Source organism: Melanerpes formicivorus, unplaced genomic scaffold (assembly GCF_026170545.1).
Source record: "Melanerpes formicivorus ecotype bairdi unplaced genomic scaffold, bMelFor1.0.p_v2 SCAF_31, whole genome shotgun sequence".
Taxonomy (NCBI): domain Eukaryota; kingdom Metazoa; phylum Chordata; class Aves; order Piciformes; family Picidae; genus Melanerpes; species Melanerpes formicivorus.
Window position 1 is genome coordinate 8,174,221 of NW_027142383.1, and position 27,174 is coordinate 8,201,394.

At 45.3% G+C, this 27,174-nt stretch overlaps 1 protein-coding gene across 5 annotated transcripts in view; it reads right to left on the reverse strand.

Moving 5' to 3' along the window:
- The window catches only part of CHD1 (chromodomain helicase DNA binding protein 1), a 213,249-nt gene that overhangs the window by 144,178 nt on the left and 41,897 nt on the right, over positions 1 to 27,174 (reverse strand). For 3 of the 5 annotated variants that reach the window (XM_068155319.1, XM_068155318.1, XM_068155316.1), the window contains exons 3-7: positions 20,735 to 20,942; positions 17,478 to 17,579; positions 15,569 to 15,636; positions 12,175 to 12,312; positions 11,033 to 11,286 (exon numbers count right to left, since the gene is read on the reverse strand). In XM_068155319.1, coding sequence (XP_068011420.1) covers positions 11,033 to 11,286; positions 12,175 to 12,312; positions 15,569 to 15,636; positions 17,478 to 17,579; positions 20,735 to 20,942 — 770 coding nt within the window. Of the gene's footprint in view, positions 1 to 11,032; positions 11,287 to 12,174; positions 12,313 to 15,563; positions 15,637 to 17,477; positions 17,580 to 20,734; positions 20,943 to 27,174 lie in introns of those variants that run through there. The other 2 variants (XM_068155317.1, XM_068155320.1) reach the window with 2 other exon arrangements.

Below are 27,174 nucleotides of genomic sequence, written 5' to 3' on the forward strand. Positions count from 1 at the left end.
ACTTGGTACATAGTAATTGCAGTAAGGTGTAAGTACTTTGTAATGAGTTCACATTTTATGATTTTCTTTTGGTTCAAACCTTTTTTAATTGTGTGCCTATAGGCATTTCAAAGGAGCTCCATGTAATATAGTTAAGGAATGTATAAACAGGTTTTAATTTTGGAAAGTGTTTTTTTAGATAATGTAACAATTTTATTTCTTTTTAGACACTGATTTGATGGATTCATTTTAACATAGTCTTTTAAGGTTTTAAGGATTTTTGGTATTAGCATAAGTTAAGGTTTGTAGTAAATAGGTATTAATTTTAACAACTATTCCTTCACTAATGTGCAGAAGAATCAAGACTAAGAGGAAACAGCATTTCCCATGAAGTCAAACATCGATCACAATAACTGTTATGATAATCTGGGATCAAAAACATCAATCAGAAGAATGCAACACAGCATCATGTGAATTAGGACTGAATGTTATGGTTGGTTGATTGTTGTGTGATTAGAGAAAATGTTCATAGGGACTTATATGTTATCTCACCAGTTTGCTATAATTTTACACACCTAGAGGGAAAATCAAAATTCATAACAACACAACATGCATTTTCATTTTCGGTTGAAAACATCAACAAACAAACAAACAAAAAAAAAAAAAAAAAAAAAAAGGGGGGGGGAAAGAGAGAATACCCCACAGCAAAAATAAAAAGGTTTTTTTAATGGTACCAATAAGAGATCAGTATTACAAGGATGAGCAAAAACACATTATTATGGGTAATTTTATATTGGGCAAAGCAATGAAGCTCTTTTGCTCTTGCTGATTGCCTGCAAGTTTTCTGTCTGTGAAGCTAGAGCCTGGCCAGATCTACCTTTACAGATTAAAGAAATCTTGCTACCATTAAACAATTTATGATTTTTGACGATCCTAGAGAAAATAAAAATGTAACATATCCCTAAAGTAGATTGCAAAACAGTGTTAAGGATTGCATTTATGTTTTAATCTTTGTAATGTGTTCAGGCATAATCAAGTCTTCTCTGTCAATAAGAAGAGTGAAATGTAAAGATCAGAACTATTAAGATCTAAGTTCTTCTTTACAATGTCTGTTATCTTTGACCATGTATTATGCCAGCTCTGTTAGAGCATTCTATCTAGATTCAACTTAAGCTTTGTGCCTTGTATAGGTAACATGGCCCAACATAACAGGCAAAAATGAATTTTGATTGAGCCTTCAGACTGTGAGTGAACCTTTTCAGACGTGTCTGATAGGGATACCCAGATTTGATGTAAATATGTTTGTTAATTATAGTAGTAAGCTTTAAGGTTTTTAGGTATTATTGTACTAATTTTGATTATTGTTAAACTTGTCTATAATTGCATTATGCAAAGTGTTCAAAGGATAACCTCCAAGGCCTTATTTGCACAAAAGAAAAACGGGGGATTTGTTGGGGTTTGTTTTGAGCAAGAGGGGACTTGGGTCTCAGGAACACCTGTGCAATTCAGGCCTTGAAGAATTCTCTGTTGGAGTAGGAGCTGTGAGAAAGTGCTGATTGCTTGGTATGCTGAAGTCCAGCTGCCCCTGAGAAGGGAGGCAAGCAAGATAAGGAGGAGGCGAGATCTGGGAAAGAGAGCAATTAGACCGGATAGAAGAATTCCAGAGAGTTGTGAAAACAATGATGTGACCTTTTAGAGAGTAACCAATAGTGTGTTGCCAAGTGGGCATAATTATAGCAAACTGTATATAAGATGTGTCTGATGCTCAATAAAGTTGGATTCCGCTGATCACATTGATCGTATAGCGGCCCCTTCTTGCAACAGCTGGATAGCTGAGCCTAGAGAGTGGTGGTGAATAGTGCCACATCCAGCTGACAGCCAGTCATTAGTGGTGTGCCCCAAGGATCAGTGCTGGGCCCCATGCTCTTTAACATCGTTATTGATGATCTGGATGAGGACATTGAGTCCATCATCAGTAAATCTGCAGACGACACCAAGCTGGGGGCAGGTGTTGATCTGCTGGAGGGCTGAGAGGCTTTGCAGAGGGACAGGCTGGACAGGTGGGCAGAATCCAATGGCATGAGATTTAACACGTCCAAGTGCCGGGTTCTGCACATTGGCCACAGCAATCCCATGCAGTGCTACAGGCTGGGGTCAGAGTGGCTGGAGAGTGACCAGGCAGAGAGGGACCTGGGGGTGCTGGTTGATGGTAGGATGAACATGAGCCTGCAGTGTGCCCAGGCAGCCAGGAGGGTCAATGGCATCCTGGCTTGTATTAGGAACAGTGTGGCCAGCAGGGGCAGGGAGGTGATTCTCCGTCTGTACCCTGCACTGGTTAGGCCACACCTTGAATGCTGTGTCCAGTTCTGGGCCCCTCAGTTTAGGAAGGATGTTGACTTTCTGGAGCGTGTCCAGAGAAGGGCAACAAAGTTGGTGAGGGGTTTGGAACACATGCCCTATGAGGAGTGACTGAGGGAGCTGGGGTTGCTTAGCCTGGAGAAGAGGAGACTCAGGGGTGACCTTATTGCTCTCTACAACTACCTTAAGGGAGGTTGTAGACAGGTGGAGGTTGGTCTCTTCTCCCAGGCAACCAGCACCAGAACAAGAGGACACAGTCTCAAAGTGTGTCAGGGGAGGTTTAGGCTGATGGTTAGGAAGAAGTTCTTCACTGAAAGAGTGATTGCCCATTGGAATGGGCAGCCCGGGGAGGTGGTAGAGTCACCATCATCGGAGGTGTTTAGGAGGAGACTTGATAGAGTGCTTGGTTGCATGGTTTAGTTGATTAGGTGAGTTGGATGAGATGATCTTGAAGGTCTCTTCCAACCTGGTTTATCCTATTCTATCATCTCCAGAACAGTTAATACCCTCAAGAACTGGATGCCTTTCTCCATGGTGCTCCACTTGCCTGGGTGATCCATTACCTCTTCCTTGAAGGGGTACCTATCCTTCTCACCTGACAGAAGTTGTCTTCAGAGGCTGAGGGTTTGTGCCTGTTTTCCAATGACCTTGTGAATGCCCCAGACAAGGATCCCAAATGCTTGGCTCCCCTGCCCTCTAAACTCCAAACCACTGTCCCCATTATGAGGAGAGACTGAGGGAGCTGGGTCTCTTCAGCTTGGAGAAAAGGAGAGTAAGGGTGACCTCATTAATGTTTATAAATATGTAAAGGGTGAGTTCCAAGAGGATAGAGTGAGGCTCTTATCGATGATGTGCAATGACAGGACAAGGGGCAATGGGTGGAAGTTGAGGCATAGGAAGTTCCATGGGAACATGGAGAGGAATTTTTTCACTGTGAGGGTGATGGAATACTGGAACAGGCTGCCCAGGGGGGTTGTGGAGTCTCCCTCTCTGGAGATATTCAAAACCTGCCTGGATGCATTCCTATGTGTCACCGTTCGAGGCTGTGCCTTTAAGAAAGGGAATATGGTGGATGGAAGTTGGTGAATGAAAAGAACAATCTAAACTAATTTCATTGGTAGAGTGGGAGGAAGCACCTTCTGAACTGGGAGTGCAGGAGGGTATCCTGGGCATTCCGGCACTTTATCTTTAGTCTTGCTTCCGCTTCTCCTTTGGGCAGCAGCTTGCAGCTCCTGGGCTTTCGGCCAAGGCTTTGGCCTTGAAAACTGATAAGCCACCAAGCCTGTATTAACTGCTTTCCAATTAACACAAAACTGCTTCTAACCTTTTTTTTCTCTTTTCTCTCTCTTTCTAACCCACTCTGGGGAAAGGGGGGAGAGAGGGGAGAGCGGAGGTGGGGAACCCCCTCAGCAGAGGGGGGAACTCTCATTTCTGTGCTACTTTATTGTATATCTTTGTATAAATTGTAAATATTGTAAATTTGCATATATTCCCCTGCAAATCCTATATTGCTTTGTAAATATACAGCTCCACTGCTTTGCTAATTCAGCTGTGAGGTTTTTTTTTTCCCTTTCCCTTCAATTTTCTTTCCCTTTACTTTACAGGGGGGAGGGAGGAGGCTTTTGGGCCTTACCCTTCCAACCCTACGACACTATGTGATCCTGATCTGGCAGTGGGGTTACAGTAGATAACTGGAATGGGCTGCCCAGGGAGGTGGTGGAGTCACCATCACTGGAGGTGTTTAGGAAGAGACTGGATGGGATGCCATGGTTTAGTTGATTAGTGTTGGATGATAGGTTGGACTCAATGATCTCAAAGGTCTTTTCCAGCCTGGTCTAATCTACTCTACTCTACCTTTCGAGGTCCCTTCCAGCCCCTAAGATTCTGTGATTATCCCCAGCACTGGAGTAGCCAAGTGATAAATGGGCTTGCCTGGGTGGGGGACAAAGTCTTTTCATATGTCCTGCAGCTTGCCATGGGATAGGGATCGGGCGAATACCTCTGGCTCTTTGTCCTGCTCTTGTGATTACACTAGTTCACAGTCATCCCTTGAGAGCAAACTGATTTTTTCACGCATTTCTTTTTCCATACAGGGGTGACTGACACTGGCACAGGCTGGTTCTCTGGTGCAGCTGCCATGCCTGCTTTTGGGGTCTGAGTAGCCATGGTGCCTGCCAGTCTCCTTGTGGGTCCAGAGACTTTCCCTTGCCCCTGAGGGCACTGAACAGTGACAACAAGGGCTCAATAGGCATGGGTCAGGCCCCAATACATTATAGTGATTTCTGTCTCTGTCTTTCAACCGGAATAGAATAGAATAGAATAAACCAGGTTGGAGGAGACCTTCAAGATCATCGCGTCCAACCTATCATCCAACACCACCTAATCAACTAACCCATGTAACCAAGCACCCTGTCAAGTCTCCTCCTGAACACCTCCAGGGACGGCGACTCCACCACCTCCCCGGGCAGTCCATTCCAATAGGCAATCACTCTCTCTGTGTAAAACTTCCTCCTGACCTCCAGCTTGAACTTCCCCTGGCGCAGCCTGAGACTGTGTCCTCTTGTTCTGGTGCTGGCTGCCTGGGAGAAGAGACCAACCTCTGCCTGTTTATAACCCCCCTTCAGGTAGTTGTAGAGAGCAATAAGGTCACCCCTGAGTCTCCTCCTCTCCAGGCTAAGCAGCCCCAGCTCCCTCAGTCTCTCCTCATAGGGCTTGTGTTCCAAGCCCCTCACTAACTTCGTTGCCCTTCTCTGGACTCGTTCCAGCAAGTCAACATCCACCCTAAACTGAGGGGCCCAGAACTGGACACAGGACTCGAGGTGTGGCCTAACCAGTGCAGTGTACAGGGGCAGAATGACCTCCCTGCTCCTGCTGACCACACTGTGCTTAATGCAGGCCAGGATGCCATTGGCCCTCCTGGCCACCTGGGCACACTGCAGGCTCATGTTCATCCTACCATCAACCAGCACCCCCAGGTCCCTCTCTGCCTGGCTGCTATCCAGCCACTCTGACCCCAGCCTATAGCACTGCATGGGGTTGTTGTGGCCAACGTGTAGAATCCGGCACTTGGATGTGTTAAATCTCATGCCATTGGACTCTGCCCATCTGTCCAGCCTGTCGAGGTCTCTCTGCAAAGCCTCTCTACCCTCTAGCAGATCAACTCCTGTCCCCAGCTTGGTGTCATCAGCAAATTTACTGATGATCAACTAAATGCCCTCATCCAGATCATCAATAAAGATGTTAAAGAGGATGGGGCCCAGCACTGATCCCTGGGGGACCCCACTACTGACTGGCCGCCAGCTGGATGTGACAGCATTCACCACCACTCTCTGGGTTCGGCCATCCAGCCAGTTCCTAATCCAGCTCAGAGTGCTGCTGTCCAAGCCATGGGCTGACAGCTTGGCCAGGAGTTTGCTATGGGGGACAGTGTCAAAAGCCTTGCTGAAGTCAGGTAAACTACATCCACAGGCCTCCCCACATCCACCAGGCGGGTCACCTGATCGTAGAAGATCAGGTTGGTCAGGCAGGACCTGCTCTTCCTAAATCCATGCTAGCTGGGCCTGATCCCTTGGCCATCCTCTAAGTGCTGTGTTAATGCACTCAGGATGACCTGTTCCATGATCTTGCCTGGCACTTATGTCAGGCTGACAGGCCTATAATTCCCTGGCGCATCCAACCGGCCCTTCTTGTGGATGGGCACCACGTTGGCCAGCTTCCAGTCCTCTGGGACATCTCCAGTGAGCCAGGACTGCTGAAAAATGATGGAGAGCGGCTTGGCCAGCTCCTCTGACAGCTCTCTCAGCACCCTAGGATGGAACCCATCTGGTCCCATGGACTTGTGGGGATCCAGGCAGCTGAGCAGATCACCAACTACCCCATTTTGGAACAGTGGAAAACTATGCTGCTCCCTGGCTCCTTCTGCCAGCTCTGGAGGCCAGCTGTCTGGAAGACATTCTGTCCTGCTAGTACAAATTGAGGCAAAGAAGGTGTTAAGTACCTCTGCCTTTTCCTCATCCCTTATCACAACGTTCCCCACCGTGTCCACCAAGGAGTGGAGGTTGTCTCTGCCCTTCCTCTTGCTATTAATGTATTTATAGAAGGACTTTTTGTTGTCCTTCACAGCAGAGGCCAGGCTAAGCTCCAAATGCGCTTTTGCCTCCCTAATTTTCTTCCTGCAAGACCTAGCAACATCCTTAAACATTCCGTGGGTTGCCTCCCCTCTCTTCCAAAGGTGATACACCATCTTTTTTTCCCTTAGCTCTATTAAAAGTTCTTTAACCATCCAGGCTGGCTGTCTGCCCCGGCGGCTCATCTTCCGGCACATTAGCACAGCCTGTCGCTGAGCCTTCAACAGTTCTTTCTTGAAGTAGGACCAGCTCTCCTGGACCCCTTTGTTTTTAAGGGCTTTATCCCAAGGAACCCTCTGAATTAGTTCCTTGAGTAGCCTGAAGTCCGCCCTCCGGAAATCCAGAGTGGAGGTCTTCTTGCTACCCCTCTTAGCTTGACCAAATAATGAGAATTCAATTATCTCGTGGTCACTGGCCCCTAAGCACCCTCTGACCACCACATCACCCATCAACCCTTCCCTATTGGTGAAAAGGAAGTCAAGCATAGCCTTACCCCTGGTAGGCTCACGCAGCACCTGGGATAAGAAGCTGTCCTCCATGCATTCTAAGAACCTCCTAGATTGCCACTTCTCTGCTATGTTAAGATCCCAGCAGATATCAGGCAAGTTGAAGTCACCCATGAGAACAAGGTCAGGCGATCTTGAGACAGCCTTAAGCTGCCTATAGAATGACTCATCAACATCTTCCTCCTGGTTGGGTGGTCTATAACAGACTCCAACCAGGATGTCAGCCCTGTTGGCCTTCCCTCTAATTCTCACCCACAGGCACTCAACCCGATCGTCCCTAATCTCCGTCTCAATGGCATCTAGTGCCTCCCTGATGTACAGGGCCACCCCTCCACCCCTTCTTCCTTGCCTGTCTCTCCTGAAGAGCCTGTAGCCATCAACTGCAGCGCTGCAGTCATGTGAGTCATCCCACTACGTCTCTGTGATGGCAACGACATCATAACTTTCCTGCTGCAGCAAGGCTTCCAGCTCCTCTTGTTTGTTGCCCATGTTTCGTGCATCAGTGTACATGCACTTCATCTGGGCTGCTGGTTTCACCTCTGGTTTTATTCTATTCTATTCTATTTTACTTCCATTCCCATTCCTTCTTTTCCTCTCTGGTCTGGCTGTTCTGCTGGCAAGATAACGCTTCTGGCTGACCTTGAGATAACACTAACACTGTGTTCTCCCAGAAGAGGTGATTTGGTACAGTCAGTATGGATTCACTAAGGGCAAAACCTGCCTGACCAACCTGGTTGCCTTCTATGAGCAGGTGACAAAATTAATAGATGAGGGGCGAGCAACTGATGTCATTTACCTGGACCTGAGCAAAGCCTTCGACACTGTCCCGCACCACATCCTGGTCTCCAAACTGGTGACACATGGGTTTGATGGGTGGACCACTAGATGGATAAAGAACTGGCTTGATGGCTGCACCCAAAGAGTGGCTGTTAATGGCTCCATGTCCCAGTGGAGGCCAGTGACAAGCGGAGTCCCTCAGGGATCAGTCCTGGGACCTGTCTTGTTCAACATCTTTGTGGGTGACATGGACAGTGGCATTGAGTGCACCCTCAGCAAGTTTGCTGATGACACCAAGCTGTGTGGTGCAGCAGACACGCTGGAGGGAAGGGAGGCCATCCAGAGGGACCTTGACAGGCTGGAGAGGTGGGCACAAGCCAACCTCATGAGATTCAATAAGAGCAAGTGCAGGGTCCTGCATCTGGGTCGAGGCAATCCCAGGCACAAATACAGGCTGGGCAGTGACTGGCAGGAAAGCAGCCCTGAGGAGAGAGACTTGGGGGTGCTGGTGGACAAAAAGCTCAACATGAGCTCTCAGTGTGCACTTGCAGCCTGGAAAACCAATCAGATCCTGGGCTGCATCAAGAGAAGTGTGGCTAGCAGGTCGAGGGAGGTGATCCTCCCCCTCTACTCAGCCCTGGTGAGACCCCACCTGCATCCAGTTCTGGAGCCCCTATTACAAGAGGGATATGGAAGTGCTGGAACGTGTCCAGAGAAGGGCCACGAGGATGATCAGAGGGCTGGAGCACCTCTCCTATGAGGACAGACTGAAGGAGTTGGGGCTGTTCAGTCTGCAGAAGAGAAGGCTCCGAGGTGACCTAATTGGGGCCTTCCAGTATATGAAGGGGGCCTACAAGAAGGCTGGGGAGGGACTCCTCAGGATCTCAGGTAGTGATCAGACTAGGGGGGATGGAATGAAGCTGGAGATGGGGAGATTCAGGCTGGATGTGAGGAAGAAGTTCTTCACCATGAGAGTGGTGAAGCTCTGGAATGGGTTGTCCAGGGAGGTGGTTGAGGCCCCGTCCCTGGAGGTGTTTAAGAGCAGGCTGGATGAGACTCTAGCCAGCCCAATCTAGTGTGGGGTGTCCCTGCCCATGGCAGGGGGGTTGGAACTAGATAACTTTAGAATATTTAGAATAAACCAAACCAGCTTGGAAGAGACCTTCATGATCATCGTGTCCTACCCATCAACCAATCCAACCCACCCAAACAACTAACCCATGGCACCAAGTACCCCATCAAGTCTCCTCCTGAACACCTCCAATGACAGCGACTCCACCACCTCCTTGGGCAGTCCATTCCAATGGGCAACCACTCTTTCTGTATAAAACCTCTTCCTAACATCCAACCCGAACCTCCCCTGGCGCAGCCTGAGACTGTGTCCTCTTGCTCTGGTACTGGCTGCCTGGGAGAAGAGACCAACATCCGCCTGTCTACAACCTCCCTTCAGGTAGTTGTAGAGAGTGATAAGGTCACCCCTGAGTCTCCACTTCTCCAGGCTGAGCAACCCCAGCTCCCTCAGTGTTTCCTCATAGGGCTTGTGTTCCAAGCCCCTCACCAACTTTGTTGCTCTTCTCTGGACTCGTTCCAGGAAGTCAACATCCTTCCTAAACTGAGGGGCCCAGAACTGGACACAGTACTCGAGGTGTGGCCTAACCAGTGCAGGGTACAGGGGCAGAATGACCTCCCTGCTCCTGCTGGCCACACTGTTCCTGATGCAGGCCAGGATGCCATTGGCCCTCCTGGCTGCCTGGGCACACTGCAGGCTCATGTTCAGCCTGCATCGACCAGTACCCCCAGGTCCCTCTCTGCCTGGCTGCTATCCAGCCACTCTGACCCCAGCCTGTAGCACTGCATGGGGTTGCTGTGGCCAACGTGTAGAACCCAGCACTTGGATGTGTTCAATCTCATGCCCTTGGATTCTGCCCATCTGTCCAGCCTGTTGAGGTCCATCTGCAGAGCCTCTCTACCCTCCAGCAGATCAACTCCTGTCCCCAGCTTGGTGGCATCAGCAAATTTACTGATGATCGACTCAATGCCCTCATCCAGATCATCAATAAAGATGTTAAAGAGCATGGGGCTCAACACTGATCCTTGAGGGACACCACTAGTGACTGGCCGCCAGCTGGATGTGGCACCATTCACCACCACTCTCTGGGCTCGGCCATCCAGCCAGTTCCTAACCCAGCATAGAGTGCTCCCATCCAAGCCACGAGCTGACAGCTTAGCCAGCAGTTTGCTGTGGGGGACAGTGTCAAAAGCCTTGCTGAAGTCCAGGTAGACTACATCCACAGGCCTTCCCCACATCCACCACGCAGGCCACCTAATCATAGAAGGAGATCAAGTTGGTCAGGCAGGACCTGCCCTTCCTAAATCCGTGCTGGCTGGGCCTGATGCCTTGGCCATCCTGTAAGTGCTGTGCGATTGCACTCAAGATGGCCTGTTCCATAATCTTGCCTGGCACTGAGGCCAGGCTGACAGGCCTATAATTCCCTGGCTCATCCAATCAGCCCTTCTTGTGGATTGGCATCACTTTGTCCAGCTTCCAGTTATCTGGGACCTCTCCAGTGAGCCAGGACTGCTGAAAAATGATGGAGAGCGTCTTGGTGATCTCAGTTATAACAAATGAAGGAAGGCAGTTCTGAAGTGTGAGTAGGTCCACATTGTCTGTAATCAGAACCCTAAGTTGCAGGCTAAAAAAGCCCACCACACAAGCAGAATACTGCAGCCCACCAGCTGCTGGAAATACTACACTCCTGCCATCATTAATAAAATTTCTTTTGGAAGAGGACATACAAACCTATCACTGAAATTTTAGATTCCATCATCCATTGTATTGTCTTTGGATGATTTGTACAGAAATAACTGAAATCAGAATCACAATGATTCAAGCCTTCCAAACACCATCCTACAGCATTTAGACTACTGGTTAGCTGTCCTAGCCAGTCTACTTTTTCCTCCACTCCCCTGTATGTAGTTTATAACTATTAGGTATCAATAAACTGTACAAACAACAATGTAACAGCATGGTATGCATTTATGCAATATGGAGCTATATTACAATTAATTTTTTGCATTAGCTACTTAAGGTGTATGTTTTACTTTATAAGGCTTATAAAAGAAACATCCTTATGAATATGAAAAACAAAGGAAGATTACATTCTGGCATTTTTTAACTTATTCTTTACAAATATCACAGGTTAACTGCAGCTGAGAACAACTGCTGTTTACATTGTACCACAATGAAGTGCAGCATCTTAAGAAAATCAATTAAAAAAAAAATACCTCCTTTTCGGCCAATTCGACTATCCATAAACTTCTCTATAGTTTCAAATTCATCTTCTTCAGGTTGTGGGACATCTTCTCCACAAAATTCCAACAAATCATCAGAATCTGTCTTGGTTTCTTCAGTTTCTTTGTAACTAACATTGACAGTGGCTTGGCGACGAGACCCTCTCTTGTCATAGTCATCATCATCCGATGAATCAAGCTGCCGCTTTTTCTGTCCTGCAATCTTTTTGCCACTTTTTACCTCAATTCTTGAAGACAATAAGACACAACACAACAGTGGAGTTCCAACACAGACAACTGCAAGCCTTCTGTATTCTGTTTCTGAACACATGTATTTCATGACTGCTCAGTTGCATCATTTTCAAGTGGAGCAGAGGTATTAAACAGCCTTAAGCTGCCTATAGAATGACTCATCAACATCCTCCTCCTGGTTGGGTGGTCTATAACAGACTCCAACCAGGATGTCAGCCCTTTTGGCCTTCCCTCTAATTCTTACCCACAGGCACTCAACCTGATCGTCCCTAATCTCCGTCTCAATGGCATCTAGTGCCTCCCTGATGTACAGGGCCACCCCTCCACCCCTTCCTTGCCTGTCTCTCCTGAAGAGTCTGTAGCCATCAATTGCAGCGCTCCAGTCATGTGAGTCGTCCCACCACGTCTCTGTGATGGCAACTGCATCATAAGTTTCCTGCTGCAGCAAGGCTTCCAGCTCCTCTTGTTTGTTGCCCATGCTTCGTGCATTAGTGTACATGCACTTCATCCAGGCTGCTGGTTTCACCTCTGGCTCTGGTTTAGCACCCCCAGACCCCAGCCTGGGGGGACTGGTTTCAACCCCTTCCCCCTTCGAAACTAGTTTAAAGCCCTATCTATGAGACCTGCCAATTCCCTCCCCAGAATCTTTTCCCCTTTGAGGGATAGACCATTCTCGTACACTCTGATCTTACCCCTCCTTTGGGACAGATGTGTTCCATCTGTTGCCAGCTGGCCTGGTGCAGCAGAAAGTTTTTCAAGATCGAAAACTTAAAACAGTATTAAAGTTCTGTAATAAATATTAATTCATTTGCCTGTACAGGAATGCAATACTTGATTATGAATGAGAAATAGTACCAGAGTATTTCAAATGCAGGACTTCTTACCTGCTTGGAGGTTTCTGGCTTTTGACCTTGCTTTTTGGCTCATAGGCAGATTCACTATCTTCACAACTGCTTTTCTCTCCATCTTCCTCCAATTCAGAATCAGTTCCTGATACTGACCCAGACATTTGCCAGTCTTCACTGCATATATCGAAAGACAAAACAGTAACTCACATTAATTTGGGGGTTGTTGCTTTGTTGTTTGGGTTTTGTTTGTTTTCAAATTGGGTATTCACCACAAGTTTGCTGCTTTAATTTCAACATTTTTCACAGAAATAAAAAATTTTATAATGGTCATTTCAGTTGGCAGGATAAAAACTTATTATGTATGGACAACAGGCAAAAATACCCAATGGCTTCAGAGTCCTGAATTAAGTTTTCTCTTATCAAGTGGTAGATGTTAAAAACCAAACCAATACCCCAAACACACAAAAGTCAAACCGAAAATATGGATTTCTATATGAACTACAGCTTTAATAATTGAGTTAATTTGACATCAATAAATCAAACATCCTTAATAATACTTTATCAGAACAGATACATATTTACTGGAACTTACCTATGTGGTGGTTTAGCCTGGGTGCTGGCCCGGATGCCACTGCACAGACCACAGCTGGGAGGTCCCAAGGGCTGGGCCCAGCCCAGGTGGTGGTCACAGGAGACCAGGTATTCATTCCCATAATGCCCTGCTCCCCTATAAAATGTCCATGCGGGGTCTTCACTTCCTCTTTCGTCCCCTGCTGCTGCCTAGGTAAAATGGCATGAACCGCCTCCCTTGGGCCTGCCCAGGCCCAAGGCTGGGTTGGGGGGGGAGAAAGAGCCCTGGGGGGTTTGGGTGTACCCCCAGGTGGGGATGGGATGTTCTTGGGTATGTTCTGGGATTTCTCTCTTTTGTCACGGTGCTTGTGGTTCTCTGTAAAACTTTCATTGTTGTTTTTTTATTGTTTTTCTATTTAAACTTTCCATCACTTTTGCAATCCGTTTGTCTGAGTCGTTATTTCTGCCCGTGGTGGGGAGGGGGTTTGCCCCAACCATTATGCTCAAGTCATAAAACCCCATAACATTAAATTTTGCAGAATCCAAAAATTCTCCAATAGTTATGTCCCCTGTGCCTCATGTGAGTAATTAGCAACTTCAGCACAGGAGTGAAAAATAATGCCAAATCAAATTTGAGAAACACACAGACTTGAACCATGGCAATCTGCCTACAGTTAGCTCATGTCCGGGGCTAAACTACAGCAGTCTATCATTCAATGACCCTTCCCCAGCATAGAAGAGGAATCAGGAAAAGAAGAGAAGACCCACAAGTTGAAATGAAAACAGATTTAATGAAATCACAAAACCAATACAAAGTATATAAAGTTATAGTCATTCTAGCAAAAGTACACCAGTCACACTAAGCAGGAAAGAAGTCCTCAAGAGCAGGAAGAAAAGGAAAGTCAGAAGGAGCCCACACAAGAGCAGACAACCAAACACAAAACACCCCTCTCTTGGGCAAACTTCCCCCTTTATAGTGAATGTAATGCTGATGGTCCGGTGTAATGGGTTGGGGCAAACCCCCCTCCCCACCACGCGCAGAAATAACGACTCAGACAAATGGATTGCAAAAGTGATGGAAAGTTTAAATAGAAAACAGTGAGTGCGTGCAGAAAGCTAGAAACACAGTGACAAGAGGAACCCCAAAACAGGCCCAGAAAGATCCCATCCCCACCTGAGGGTGCACCCAAAACCCCCCAGGGCCCCTCCTTCCCCCCCCCACTGCTAGGCTAGTCTCAGCTGGCCAGATCTGAGACTGCCCATCCCCCCGTGGCCTTGGGCCTAGCCAGGCCCATGGCCGGAAGATATCTCCCCCAGTTACCGGGTGGCGGAGAGGAAGGAAAGAGGAAGTGCCAGACCCCGCCGTAAAATTTATAGTGGAGCAGGAATTATGGTAGAAATACATAATTTACTATATCCATCCACTGGGCTGGACTTCTGGACACAGGAAACACCCCTGTAGCAGAGGGCACCCAGCCCAAACTACGACATCCGGGATACACCTGTAGCCAACTCAGGTCAGCTGCTCTGGCTGACTCAGAACTGATAATGGCCTGCAGCCCATGGCTGGTCCAGGATTTTGTCCTAGCAAATCCAGGATGCTCCCAAAAGCCCCCACTGAGCTTCCACATCAGTGCTTCACACCCATGCAAGATTCAAGTCACTTATAACTCCCAGTGGCAGTATCTCTGTGCTTTTGCTTAGCCAAGATCTTTTATTTTGCAACAGGAAAGACCTACCCACTGATCAACAGTATCTTACCTCTGACTTTGTAGAGAGAAATTTAATAGCGCGGGGGGGGGGGCAGGGGGGAGGGGAAGAAAACTCTGTCATGCATTCTTGAAAGGTTGCTAAATCTTTATACTACCATCTATTATCAGGTTTAGGGGTCTTTGACCAAGATGCTCAAATACTACTAATGGCCTTCAAAGATGGAATATTACTCAAAGACCTTTTAATTAAATTTCAGATCAGGAAGCCTAAGAATCACTGCTTTGACACTACTTTCACTTAAATATGCATTAGTCCCAGAAGTTATATCATCATCTATCTCCTTAAAAGATTTTTTCTCCACAAGCAGTAAATTAAAAACGACCTAAACAACAACCTCCCCAAAATAATAAAATAAAAAATACATCCCAAACCCACCAACTCCCCCACCCCATGCAAATCTATAACCTGTATTTATTTTGAGATATAGACAACACTATACTCTAGGGCTTGGATCCTGTACTAAGTTATATATACAGAAATCTGCTATACATGCCAGATAACTGCAAATATACTTGTCCAAAATATGTATAAATCAAAACTGAAGCACAAACAAAACCACCCCCACACAGGTCACTACCAATGAGAAGATACAACCTTTTTCACAAACTTATAGATCTACAGCTTAAAACCAGCTCAAGTTCAATAAAATGACTAGAAGACAGTTTATTACTGTCAAATGGGTAATATTTGGGGGGATGCCTCTAAAGTGTTAAAAAATTTTGCATGAAGAACAGGATTCCAACTTAAATTTTATCTGAGACAGCCTACTTAAGTAGTTTCCTATTTCTTTAATAATTTTCAGGAAGGATCTTCAGCTCAAAAATATGCTGCAAATAAAACTACTTTAAAAATAGAAAGTGCTGATGAATGTTTTTCAGCAACACTGTAGGTAGTACAGACTCTCTTGCTCAGAAATGAACAGTGATATACATGTTACTTTGAGAGTATTTTAAAATATTCCAAAATGTTAATCAAAATTGAGAAGCACAAGATTATGTATTTTAAGTGCAGAGAAGTGAAACCTGGATAATTATAAGCATCACATCACAATAACAAAAAATAATATAATTTATATAATACACCTTACTCTCTGTGTTTTTTCTTCTTGGTTTCACTGGAAGAGTAATCTGCAGAACCTTCACTGTTTGATGAATCCTGTAGATGAAGGAAAGAATATATACAATTCATTACCAAAGCTCCCACTTTCAAACTGAAATCATATTCTTCATGCCTTATTCTCTTCATCTCCCTCAGCATTGAATAAGATGAGGATTGCTACCGATTTCATAGTTCTCCATCTATGAATATACCATGTCAGCAGAACTCTAGAAAACACTACAAAACAACCTCTCTTAAAATATAATCATTGTGCCTACATGTAGTCATAGATTAGACTGCTGCAAGTTGATCATGGTGAAGCTTCTATCAAAAGCCTAATAAAATCTCCTGCCTTTTTTGAGAGCTCTCTCATCTTTCATATCCTCTCACATTTAAACACCACTGAGAAAATTTTGAGAATAGCATGTATATGTCTTCTCTCTTCAGTCCTAAAAAATAAATAGATGAACCTTCTTAAAATTATTTTTCTATAATCAATCTCAGGTATTAAATTTAGATAATTTTTATCTTGAAAGAGAGTCTTCAGGAAAAGAGTACTTATCAATGGTTATAAATGAATATTTTAACTATATATGATTAACTCCTTTGTTTAGTTTTAATGATGATCAGCTAAGTCTGACAAAATAAAAGACACCCAAAGTAATGATGAAAAACTTGTGATCACAATGTTTGCTTACTTTATATAATTTTGACCATTTGGGGCTGTGCCTTTAAGAAAAGAGACAGTGCTGGGACACTATGGCTGAATGTTTTGGAATATTAACGAAAACAATCAGATATTCTAAACTAATTTCATTGGTGGATTGGTAGAATGCAGTTTTAAGTTTAGGTGCAGCTGGGACTTTCCTCAGTTTGCTCCTTTCCTTCTCCCTTTCCAGCTTGTGTGCTTCTGGGCTCCCTGCCAGAGTGACCCTGAACAGATAAGGCTGACTAACACTCTGCTTTAATTAATAACTGCTCTTTTTCTCTCTTTCTAACCCTCTTTGGGGAAAAAGGGGAGAGAAGGGGGTACAGGGGGGGAACCCTCCTCCAGAGGAGGGAATTTAGTTCCTGTATTATTGTTTTTTTTTTACTTTGCTGTATATTTCTGTGTATATATTGTAAATACTGTAAACTGTGTACATATCCTGCATTTTCCAAAATTGCTTGTAAATATAGCATCTTTCCTTGCTTCTCCGGCTGGCTAGCTGTGGTTTTTTTCTTCCTCGTTGTGGGGGAGAGAAGGCTAGGCCCTTCTCTCTCAAACCCACTACAATAATGAAGGAAATATGAAAGTCTGCTTTTAAATAAATTCTAATTCATAGTCATTAGTGTCCTTAAAAGATTCCTACAGGACAAAATCACCTTTTGTTTGTATGGTTTAAGTTTTTAAAATCTCTAAAATTGAAGTATGGTTCTTAAAATGCAAGAATTCTTTTATAACTGTTACAAAAGTTGCAAAAATCTACCTTTGTACTCCATATAGTGTTTTTGAAAATGGAAGCAGTTACCTTTATATAGAAACAATAGTGGAAAAGTCTTTTAGTATTTTTAAGTATCTTTATGGGACTCAGAAGGCAGAAATACAATGAAAGTTAATACTATGTGACTTGAAACTTTTGTTCATACATCACAATATCTAGGTCAAAATGTCAAACTAAACTGCTACCCTTTTGGCAAAACTCACCTGAAAACATGCAACTAAATAATTTCCCCTCCTCATGACTCTTTATAAGCATATCTGTTATTTGAACGTTACTTTTATAGACTAAAACTAGATTTTTAAACACACACACACTTAAAAGAACAGAACTTGGCTCTACGTAATTGTCTTCTAATGTATGGGATAATAAGGCATGTATGTTTACATTTTATTTACTAACTTATATGTTATTCACCTCTTCTGAACCACTGTCTGATGAAGTTGCCTTCTGCTGTTCTTGCTTCTTGAGCACTGCTGATCTCTGCACAGCAAGTATACTTGGATTGAATTTCCAAAACTGAATTGGAATTCAGATACAAGAGTAATTTAAACCTATTGAAACTTTAAAGTTTACCACATATTTAAGATTAGCAGCATCACCACTAACATGGATCTCAATTTTATTAAGAATAATAATTTTTTAAAAATCACTGTAAAATAACAACATTAATAACATTGGATAGCATTTTAGTGAGACTTCTGCAGAAAGGAATGTTATATGTTGTATAGGCCTCTGTATTACTAAGATAACTTCTTTTTTTGCAAAGTAAACTTTAAACTGATCAAGATAAGTCATTTCTGGCCACTTAGATATATTTTTGCTTCATATGGGAATACCAGAATATCTCGAGTTGGAACGTACTCATAAAGATCATTGAATGCAGCTCCCTGCTTCTTGCAGGACTACCTAAAACTAAACCAGATGCTCCCTGAACTCTGACCACTTCCCCAGGAAACCTGTTCCAGTGACTGACCATCCTCTCAGTGAAGAATCTTTTCCTCATGTCAAATATGAACTTCCCCTGACACAATTTCATTCAATTTCCTCATGTTTTATCACTGGTCACCAGAGAGATGAGATCAGTACCTGCCCCTCCACTGACCCTCTTGAAGAAGTTGTAGACTGGGATGAAATCACCCCTCAGCCTGCTCTTCTCCAAGCTGAACAAGTCAAGTGACCTCAGTCACTCATAAGTCTTGCTGTGGAGACCCTTCACCATCTTGATTATTCTCCTCTGGGCACACTCTAATACTTTGATGTGCTTCCTATACTGAGGTGCCCAAAACTTCACACAATACTCGAGGTGGGGCTGTATCAGTGCAGTGTACTGGAATAATCACTTCCCTTGACCTGCTAGCTATGCTGTGCTCAATACATCCCAGGAAGCTATGCTGTGCTCAATGCACCCCAGGATGTGGTTGGTCCTTTTGGCTGCCAGGCCACACTGTTGACTCATTCAACTTGCCATCAACACAAGCCCCTAGATCTTTCCATGGGGCTGCTCTCCAGCCTCTTCTCCCTCAATGTTGTACATATATCCAGAATTACCCAGTCCTAGGGACAGAATGTGGCACTTGCTCTTGTTAAATTTCATACAGTTGGTGATTGCCCAGTTCTCTAGTCTATCCAGACCTCTCTGTAAGGTCTCTTGAAATGCTAGGGAGTCCACAGCTCCTCCTACTTTAGGTTTCATCAGCAAACTTACTTGATATATATTTGATCACAGAATAAAACCAGTTGAAAGAGATCTCAAAGAACATCCAGTTCAACCCTCAACCCAGCATCAAAGGGTCAGCAATAAACCAAGTCTCTAAGCACAAAGTCTACACACTACTTAAACACTTCAAGGGATGGTGACTCAAACACTGCCCTGGGTAGATCATTCCAATATTTGAAAACCCTTTCAGTGAAGAAGTATTTCCTAATATCTGGCCTAAACCTCCCCTGGTGCATCTTGAAACCATATCCTCCAGTCCTGTCGCTTGTCATCAAGGAGAAGAGGCTACCCACTCCTCGCTCCAACCTCCCTTCAGGTAGTTGTAGAGTGCTATAAGGTCTCCCCTCAGCCTCCTCTTCTCCATACTGAACAAACCCAGCTCTCTCAGACACTCCTTGTAGGCCATATGCTCCAGGCCCTTCACCATCCTTGTTGCCCTTCTCTGGACACACTGCAGCACCTCAATGTCCTTCCTGTAGTGAGGGGCCCAGAACTGAGCACAACACTTGAGGTGTGGACTCACCAGTGCCGAGCAAACGGGGATGATCACCTCCCTGTCCCTGCTGGCAACAGTGTTTCCAATACGAGCCAGGATGCCATTGGCTTTCTTGGCCACCTGGGCCCTGCTGACTCAATATCCCCAGGTCCGTCTCCAGGTTGCAGTTTTCCAACCACACATCCCCAAGTCTGTAGCTTACCATGGGTTGTTATTATCCAGGTGCAGGAATTGGCACTTGGCTTTGTTGAACTTCATACAATTAGCCTTGGCCCATGGGTCTAACCTGTCTAGATCCTGCTGCAAAGCTTCCTACCCTCTAGCACAGCCACCCAACTTGGTATTATCTGCACACATCCTGAGGGTGCCTCAGTCCCCTCATCCAGATCATTGATACAAGATATCAGTACTGAACCCTGGGGGACACTAGTGACTGGGCACCAGCCAGATTTCACTCCATTCATCACCCTTTGGCCCTGGCTATCAGCTAGTTTTTTTACCCAGTGCAGAGGGCACTTATACAAGCCTTGTGCAATGAGTTTCTGAAGAAGAATGCTGTGGAAGACAGTGTCATTTGCTTTACTAAAGCCCAGGTACACAATGTCCACAGCCCTTCCCTCATCCACTAGGCAACTCACCTTATTGTAGAAGGAGACCAGATTAGTCAGACAGGACCTGCTTTCCTATGCCCAGACCATATATAAGAACGTTGTAGAGCACTGGCCCCATGGAACCTCACTGCTCACTGGCTGCCTGCATAACAGAACTCCATTTGCCACAGCTCTTTGAGCCCAACCTATCAATTACTCTCCAAACATATTATGGACTTGTCTCGTCGTGTACTGGACATTTTGTCCTGAAGTATACTGTGAGAGACAGTATCAAAAGCATAAACCCAACCCAAAACTACACACACACACACAAAAATATCTTTAACAGCTTTTGAATCTTATGGTTATGAAATCATAGAATGTTTTGAGTTGGAAGGGACCTTTAAAGGTCATGTAGTCCAACCACCTTGGAGTGAGCAGGGACACAAAATCATAGAATCGTTTTAGTTCAAAGAGACCTCTAAGACTACTGAATCCAGCCATCAATGTAAGACCACCATGGCCATTAAACTATGTCCCAAAGTGCCATGTCCACACATTTCTTGAAGACCTCCAGGGGCAGTGACTCTATCACCTCCCTGGGCAGCCTGTTCCAATGCCTGACCACTCTTTCTATGATGACATTTTTCCTAATATGCAATCTAAACCTCCCCTGGTGCAATTTGAGGCCATTTCCTCCCATTCTATTGTTACGAAAGCTAAACATGTATTCATTAACTCAATCCAGTTAAAGTTTTAAGTAAAAAGTATGGAGCTTTTATTTGTTTAAATTTAAACTGCTCTTGTAACTACTCTGCACTGAGTGTTTTTCCCCCCACAAAGGGTTAATTGATATGTTTTGGTTTACCTCAGATTCATCAACTTTTGATGGTGGTTTATCTTGAATTTGTTTCTTCTGTCTAGATGTGTCGGACTCTGATTCTGATTGACTGCCTGACTCTGAACCAGATTCAGAGTCACTGCTATCTGATTGACTGCTACTTCCATCACTACTGCTTCCAGAGGTTGAACCAGATCCAGAAGCTGATGCTGACACAGAATCATCACTCGATTGGCTGCAATTAGAAGTTAACAGAATATTACAAAATGGCTAAGGAAATAGAAATTTTTTTAAGTCACATTAAAAAGACTTTATCTTCACCTATAAATCGTTAGGTTAGCCCAGACCCACGGATAGCATTCAAATGATTGTACTGAATATATCAGGAATGAAAAAAATAAAAATTTAATCAGATACTTTTCACTAAACCTTAAAAGAAAAGAGAGAGAGAGAAGCAAGAAAGGAGAATATTCATCATTACTGTAAAGGAGTCAAACAAGAGCATTTCTCAACCACCCAAACTCTTACTTAGCTCTAACAAACCCCACATATTTTTGTGTATGCACACACATACAATTATTTTAAGTCTTTTTAGATCAGCAGTGTGTGTTCTGCAATTTTTGTTTTGATCGTGCATTTCTTCAAAGCAAATATAAACTCCATTTTCTTTCCCTAGTTTTACTTTTTCCATAAAGATAATAGGGGGAAAAAGTATTTTTAAATACTGGCAGTACTTTAAGGAACTACATTTCATTTTGTGATTTGGACCAACCATATACAAAACACTACCAAACACTTGATTAAATAAAGTGTTTATAAAAGTAACTGGAAAACCATGAATGTGTTGTCACATAAGATAAATCTATATACACCAGTTAAAATAACAGCAGTCAAATTCCCCACAGACAAACTCTGAGTTTGTCACTGATTATATGACTTGTGCCAAGTCATATAATCAGTCATCATAGCATATTCTTGAGCCACAAGATTACTCCACCAGTACATTTACTGCACACTAGATTTAATGTATTTAAATAGAATATTTAAAGTTAAACATTTATTTCATTGCTATTAAAAAAAATAATAGAAACGTTTGGCTTTCTAAAACAATTTTACAAAGGACCTGAGTTAAAACTTTAATCCGAATCCTCATTAGGTTGAATACTACCATACTTTATGAGGGAAAACATTGTAATTACAGCACCACACAAGCAAAATAATTCTGAATTATGTACACTCGGCTTTGCGAGAGACTAAAAGTTTGTCTCTTCTGATGTAACTCAACAAAGATAAAATCACTTGCTGCTTGCCCAGACAACAGCTGATATGTGTTGGGCAGAGCCACTGGAATGACTCTTGGAAGGTGCAAAGATAACATCATGATAACTGGACTGCAGCTGGCCTACAACAATGGACCAAGGACCCAGCCATCAAGCCTTCAGGACAAGATCATTTTCCAGCCATCAGACACCCCAGGAAGGGAAGACGGTGAGACAATGGATTCACCACCTGTTTCCTGATGTGTAAGGAGTGTGTGGGCAGGTAGATGAAGAAGGAGAAGGCGGAGGCCCCCATCCTCCATCCGGACCTCTGCCCAAACACACAGGAATGCACAGAAAGATTTCCTGGGGAAAGATAGCTAAGGATGATTTCCTGGCCACGGAATTCCTGAGGGACAATATTTGGGCACATACCTCAGGACTAAAAACTGTATAAAAGACTTGAGCAACTACTAGCTTAGAAGAAGAAAAACGCAGAAGAAAAACGGAGATGAAGGAAAACACAGAAGAAGGACCATGCCGCTGAGAAGGAAGGAAAAGCCCAGGACAATGCTGCTCTGAAGAAAAGAGGTCATGGAGCCTGGAAGAAGCAGACTGAACCCTCTCTCCGTGTCCTAAGTTCCGCCTGCTGCAACTCATGGAGCTGAAGAGGCTGCCCAGAGGACCACATCTCTTCTCCAGCCAAAGCCTCAGCACCCTTTCTCTACAGACCCAGGCTGCCCAGAGGACCACATCTCTTCTCCAGCCAAAGCCTCAGCACCCTTTCTCTGCAGACCCAATATCTCCTGCAGCACCTTTCCTCCACAGACTCAAACTGTCTTGGGGGAGTGAGGGGTGGGGTAATATAATTCCTTTCCTCTTCTCTCTCTCTTCTCCCTCTCCCTCTCTATTTTCTCCCTCTCCCCTACTTATTTCCACTTTATTTATGTAATTGTGGCCGGTTGACGTTGCCCCCTTAAGAAAGGGAATATGGTGGACGGAAGTTGGTAAACGGAAGGAATAGTCTAAACTAATTTCATTGGACGAGTGGGAGGAAGCACTTCTGAGCTGGGACTATACTGGACATTTCCAGCACTTCTCAGTCAGTCTTGCTTCCGCCTCTTCTCCGTGCAGCAGCTTTCTGTGCTGGGCTTTCTGCCAAGGCCTCGGCCTTGAAAACCAGATAACAGGCCTGTATACTAACTCCCTTCCAATTAACACAAACTGCTTCTAACTTTTTTTTCCTCTCTTCTCTTTCTCTTTCTATCCCATTCTGGGGAAAGGGGGGGAAGAGAGGGGAGAGCGGAGGTGGGGGACCCCTCTCTGCCGAGGGGGGCACTCTCATTTCTGTGTTACTCTGTTGTATATCTTTGTATATATTGTAGATATTGTAAATTTGTAAATAATCCCCTGCAAACCCTACATCGCTTTGTAAATATAGCTCCACTGCTTTGCTAATTCAGCTTGCGAGTTTTTTTTCCTTTCCCTTCAATTTTTTTTTTTTTCCCTTTTTACTTTACAAAGGGGGAAGGGAGGAGGCTTCTCGGCCTTACCTTCCATCCCACCACAGTAATAAATAGTCTAGCTGTTGATATTTTTTTGCAGACTACAGGTTACTCAAGGAACTAATTCAGAGGGCTCCTTGGGATAAAGCCCTTAATAATAAAGGGGTCCAGGAGAGCTGGACCTACTTCAAGGAAGAATTGTTGAAAGCTCAGGGACAGGCTGTGCCAATGTTCCGGAAGATGAGCCGCCGGGGCAGATCATAGTATCATAGTATCATAGTATCATAGTATCAGTCAGGGTTGGAAGGGACCACAAAGATCATCTAGTTCCAACCCCCCTGCCATGGGCAGGGACACCCCACACTAGATCAGGCTGGACAGAGCCTCATCCAGCCTGGGCTTAAACACCTCCAGGGACGGGGCCTCAACCACCTCCCTGGACAACCCATTCCAGGGTTTAACCACTCTCATGGGGAAGAACTTCCTCCTCACCTCCAGCCTGAATCTCCCCACCTCCAGCTTCATTCCATTCCCCCTAGTCCTATCACTACCTGACATCCTGAGCAGTCCCTCCCCAGCCTTCCTGTAGGCCCCCTTCAGATACTGGAAGGCCACAATGGCCAGCCTGGATGGTTAATGAACTTTTAATGGAACTAAGGGAAAAAAGAGGGTGTATCACCTTTGGAAGAGAGGGGAGGCAACCCACGGAATGTTTAAGGATGTTGCCAAACCATGTAGGAAGAAAATTAGGGAGGCAAAAGCACATTTGGAGCTTAAGCTGGCCTCTACTGTGAAGGACAACAAAAAGTCCTTCCATAAATATATTAATAGCAAGAGGAATGGCAAGGACAACCTCCACTCCTTGGTTGACATGGAGGGAAATGTTGTATCAAGGGATGAAGAAAAGGCAGAGATACTTAACACCTTCTTTGCCTCCATTTTTACTAGAAGGACGGAACGTCTTCCTGACAGCTGGCCTGCAGAGCTGGCAGAAGGAGCCAGGGAGCTGTACAGTTTCCCTATGTTCCATGAGGAGGTGGTTGGAACTCTCCTCAGCAGCTTGGATCCCCACAAGTCCATGGGACCAGATGGGATTCATCCTAGGGTGCTGAGAGAGCTGGCAGAGGAGCTGGCCAAGCCACTCTCCATCATTTTTCAGCAGTCCTGGCTCACTGGAGGGGTCCCAGAGGCCTGGAAGCTGGCCAACGTTGTGCCCATCCATAAGAAGGGCCGGTTGGATGAGCCAGGGAATTATAGGCCTGTCAGCCTGACCTCAGTGCCAGGCAAGATCATGGAACAGGTCATCCTGAGTGCATTAACACAGCACTTAGAGGATGGCCAAGGGATCAGGCCTAGCCAGCATGGATTTAGGAAGGGCAGGTCCTGCCTGACCAACCTGATCTCCTTCTATGATCAGGTGACCCGCCTGGTGGATGTGGGGAGGCCTGTGGATGTGGTCTACCTGGACCTCAGCAAGGCCTTTGACACCGTCCCCCATAGCAAACTCCTGGCCAAGCTGTCAGCCCATGGCTTGGACGAGAGCACACTGCGATGGGTTAAGAACTGGCTGGATGGCCGAGCCCAGAGAGTGGTGGTGAATGATGCCACATCCAGCTGGCGGCCAGTCACTAGTGGTGTGCCCCAAGGATCAGTGCTGGGCCCTGTGCTCTTTAACATCTTTATTGATGATCTGGATGAGGGCATTGAGTCCATCATCAGTAAATTTGCTGACGACACCAAGCTGGGGACAGGAGTTGATCTGCTGGAGGGTAGAGAGGCTCTGCAGAGGGACCTCGACAGGCTGGACAGATGGGCAGAATCCAACGGCATGAGATTTAACACATCCAAGTGCCGGGTTCTGCACATTGGCCACAGCAACCCCATGCGGTGCTACAGTCTGGGGTCAGAATGGCTGGATAGCAGCCAGGCAGAGAGGGACCTGGGGGTACTGGTCGATGGCAGGCTGAACATGAGCCTGCAGTGTGCCCAGGCAGCCAAGAGGGCCAATGGCATCCTGGCCTCCATCAGGAACAGTGTGGCCTGCAGGAGCAGGGAGGTCATTCTGCCCCTTCGCTTTCCTAGTTGCCTCCTTATATCCTCTGACAATAGTCTTATACTCCTCCCAAGTGGCCAGTTCCTCCTTCCATGATCCACATCACACCAACCCTGGTATATCATCTCACACCTTGTCACATAAAAGCCTGATGTTATTATCCTCCTCCCCCTTCACGCCTCGTTTAAAGCCCTGTCAATCAGCCCTCCAATCTCCTGGGCAAAGACCCTCTTACTCCTTTGAGAAAGATGTCTATTGTTTGATGTCAACAACCCTGGTGCTGTCTAGGCCATATTGTTGTCAATGAACCCAAATTTGTGGCAGTGACACCAGCCGCAGAGTCACATTATTAATGGACTGAATTTGATTGTTCATTCCAATGTCACTGCCTGTGACTGGAAGAGCAGAAGAAAAGATGCCCTGTGCCACAGAATCTCTCATCACTCATCCAAAGTCCCTAAAGTCTCTTTTAATTGTTCCTATGCTAACAGTCATTACCTTCTCTCCACCTACATGGAAAGATCAGTAATAGTCCGAGGACTGCACCAGGCTAGGAAATTTCCTAGTGACATCCCTAACCTGAGCTCCAGAGAGACAGCAAACCTCCCTATGAGAATGGTCTGCCTGACATATTGGACCCTCTGTTCCCCTCAGAAGGGAGTCATCTACAACTATGACCTTTATTTTTCCCTTGTGAACCTTCCCTGGCACTGATGTCAAACTGACAGGTCTGTAGTTCCTTGCATTCTCCTTCTGGTCCTTCTTGTAGATGGGTGTCACTTTTGCCAGGTTCTAGTCAATTAGGAGCTCCCCAGCTAGCCAGGACTGCTGGTAAATGATGGAAAGTGGCTTGGTGAACATTTCTGCCAGCTTCCTCAGTACTATTGGGTGGATCCCATCCAGCCCCATAGACTTGTGCATGTCTAAGTGGTGTAACAGGTCACTAATCATTTCCCCTTAGATTATGTGGACTTCATTCTGCTCCCTGTCCCTGTGCCCTGGGTTAACACAGCCTGCTCTTTCAAGCCTCCCCCCTCACTGATGGGGGGAGAAAAGGACCTGGGAGGCAGAGTTGTTAGATGAGATAAGGACAATTTACTACTCTATTGCAGTGATATCAGATTACACAAAAGAAAACAGGAAAGAAAATACCACCTGACAAAAAAAACTGGAACAGGAACAAAAGGGCCGCACCCAAGCCCAGAAACTGGGGAAGAAACACCAAAAAACCCAGACCAGGAAACTTTACAAAATATAGAATATATTACAGTTCACATAAACCCTGGCCAATCCCTTTCCTGTCATACAGTGAGCATGACATAAGCATGGTGTAGAATATACATTCCAGCTTGCTCTGTTGCTCTGTGCCACTTGGGGGGAGTGGGGTGTAGTCCTGTCCTCCCATCCCTCATCCCTCTTAGTGAGGCCAGTCATCTTAAACCAATACACCCTGTCTTCCAGCTTAAGGACTGGGTACACCAAGAACAACTGGTTTTACTAGTAAAGACTGAGGCAAAGAAGGCATTCAGTACCTCAACATTTTCCTCACCCTTTGTCACTATGTTTCCCCCTGCATCCAATAAAGGATGGAGATTCTCCTTCACTCTCATTTTGTTGTCAATGCATTTATAGAACTATTTTATCTTCTTT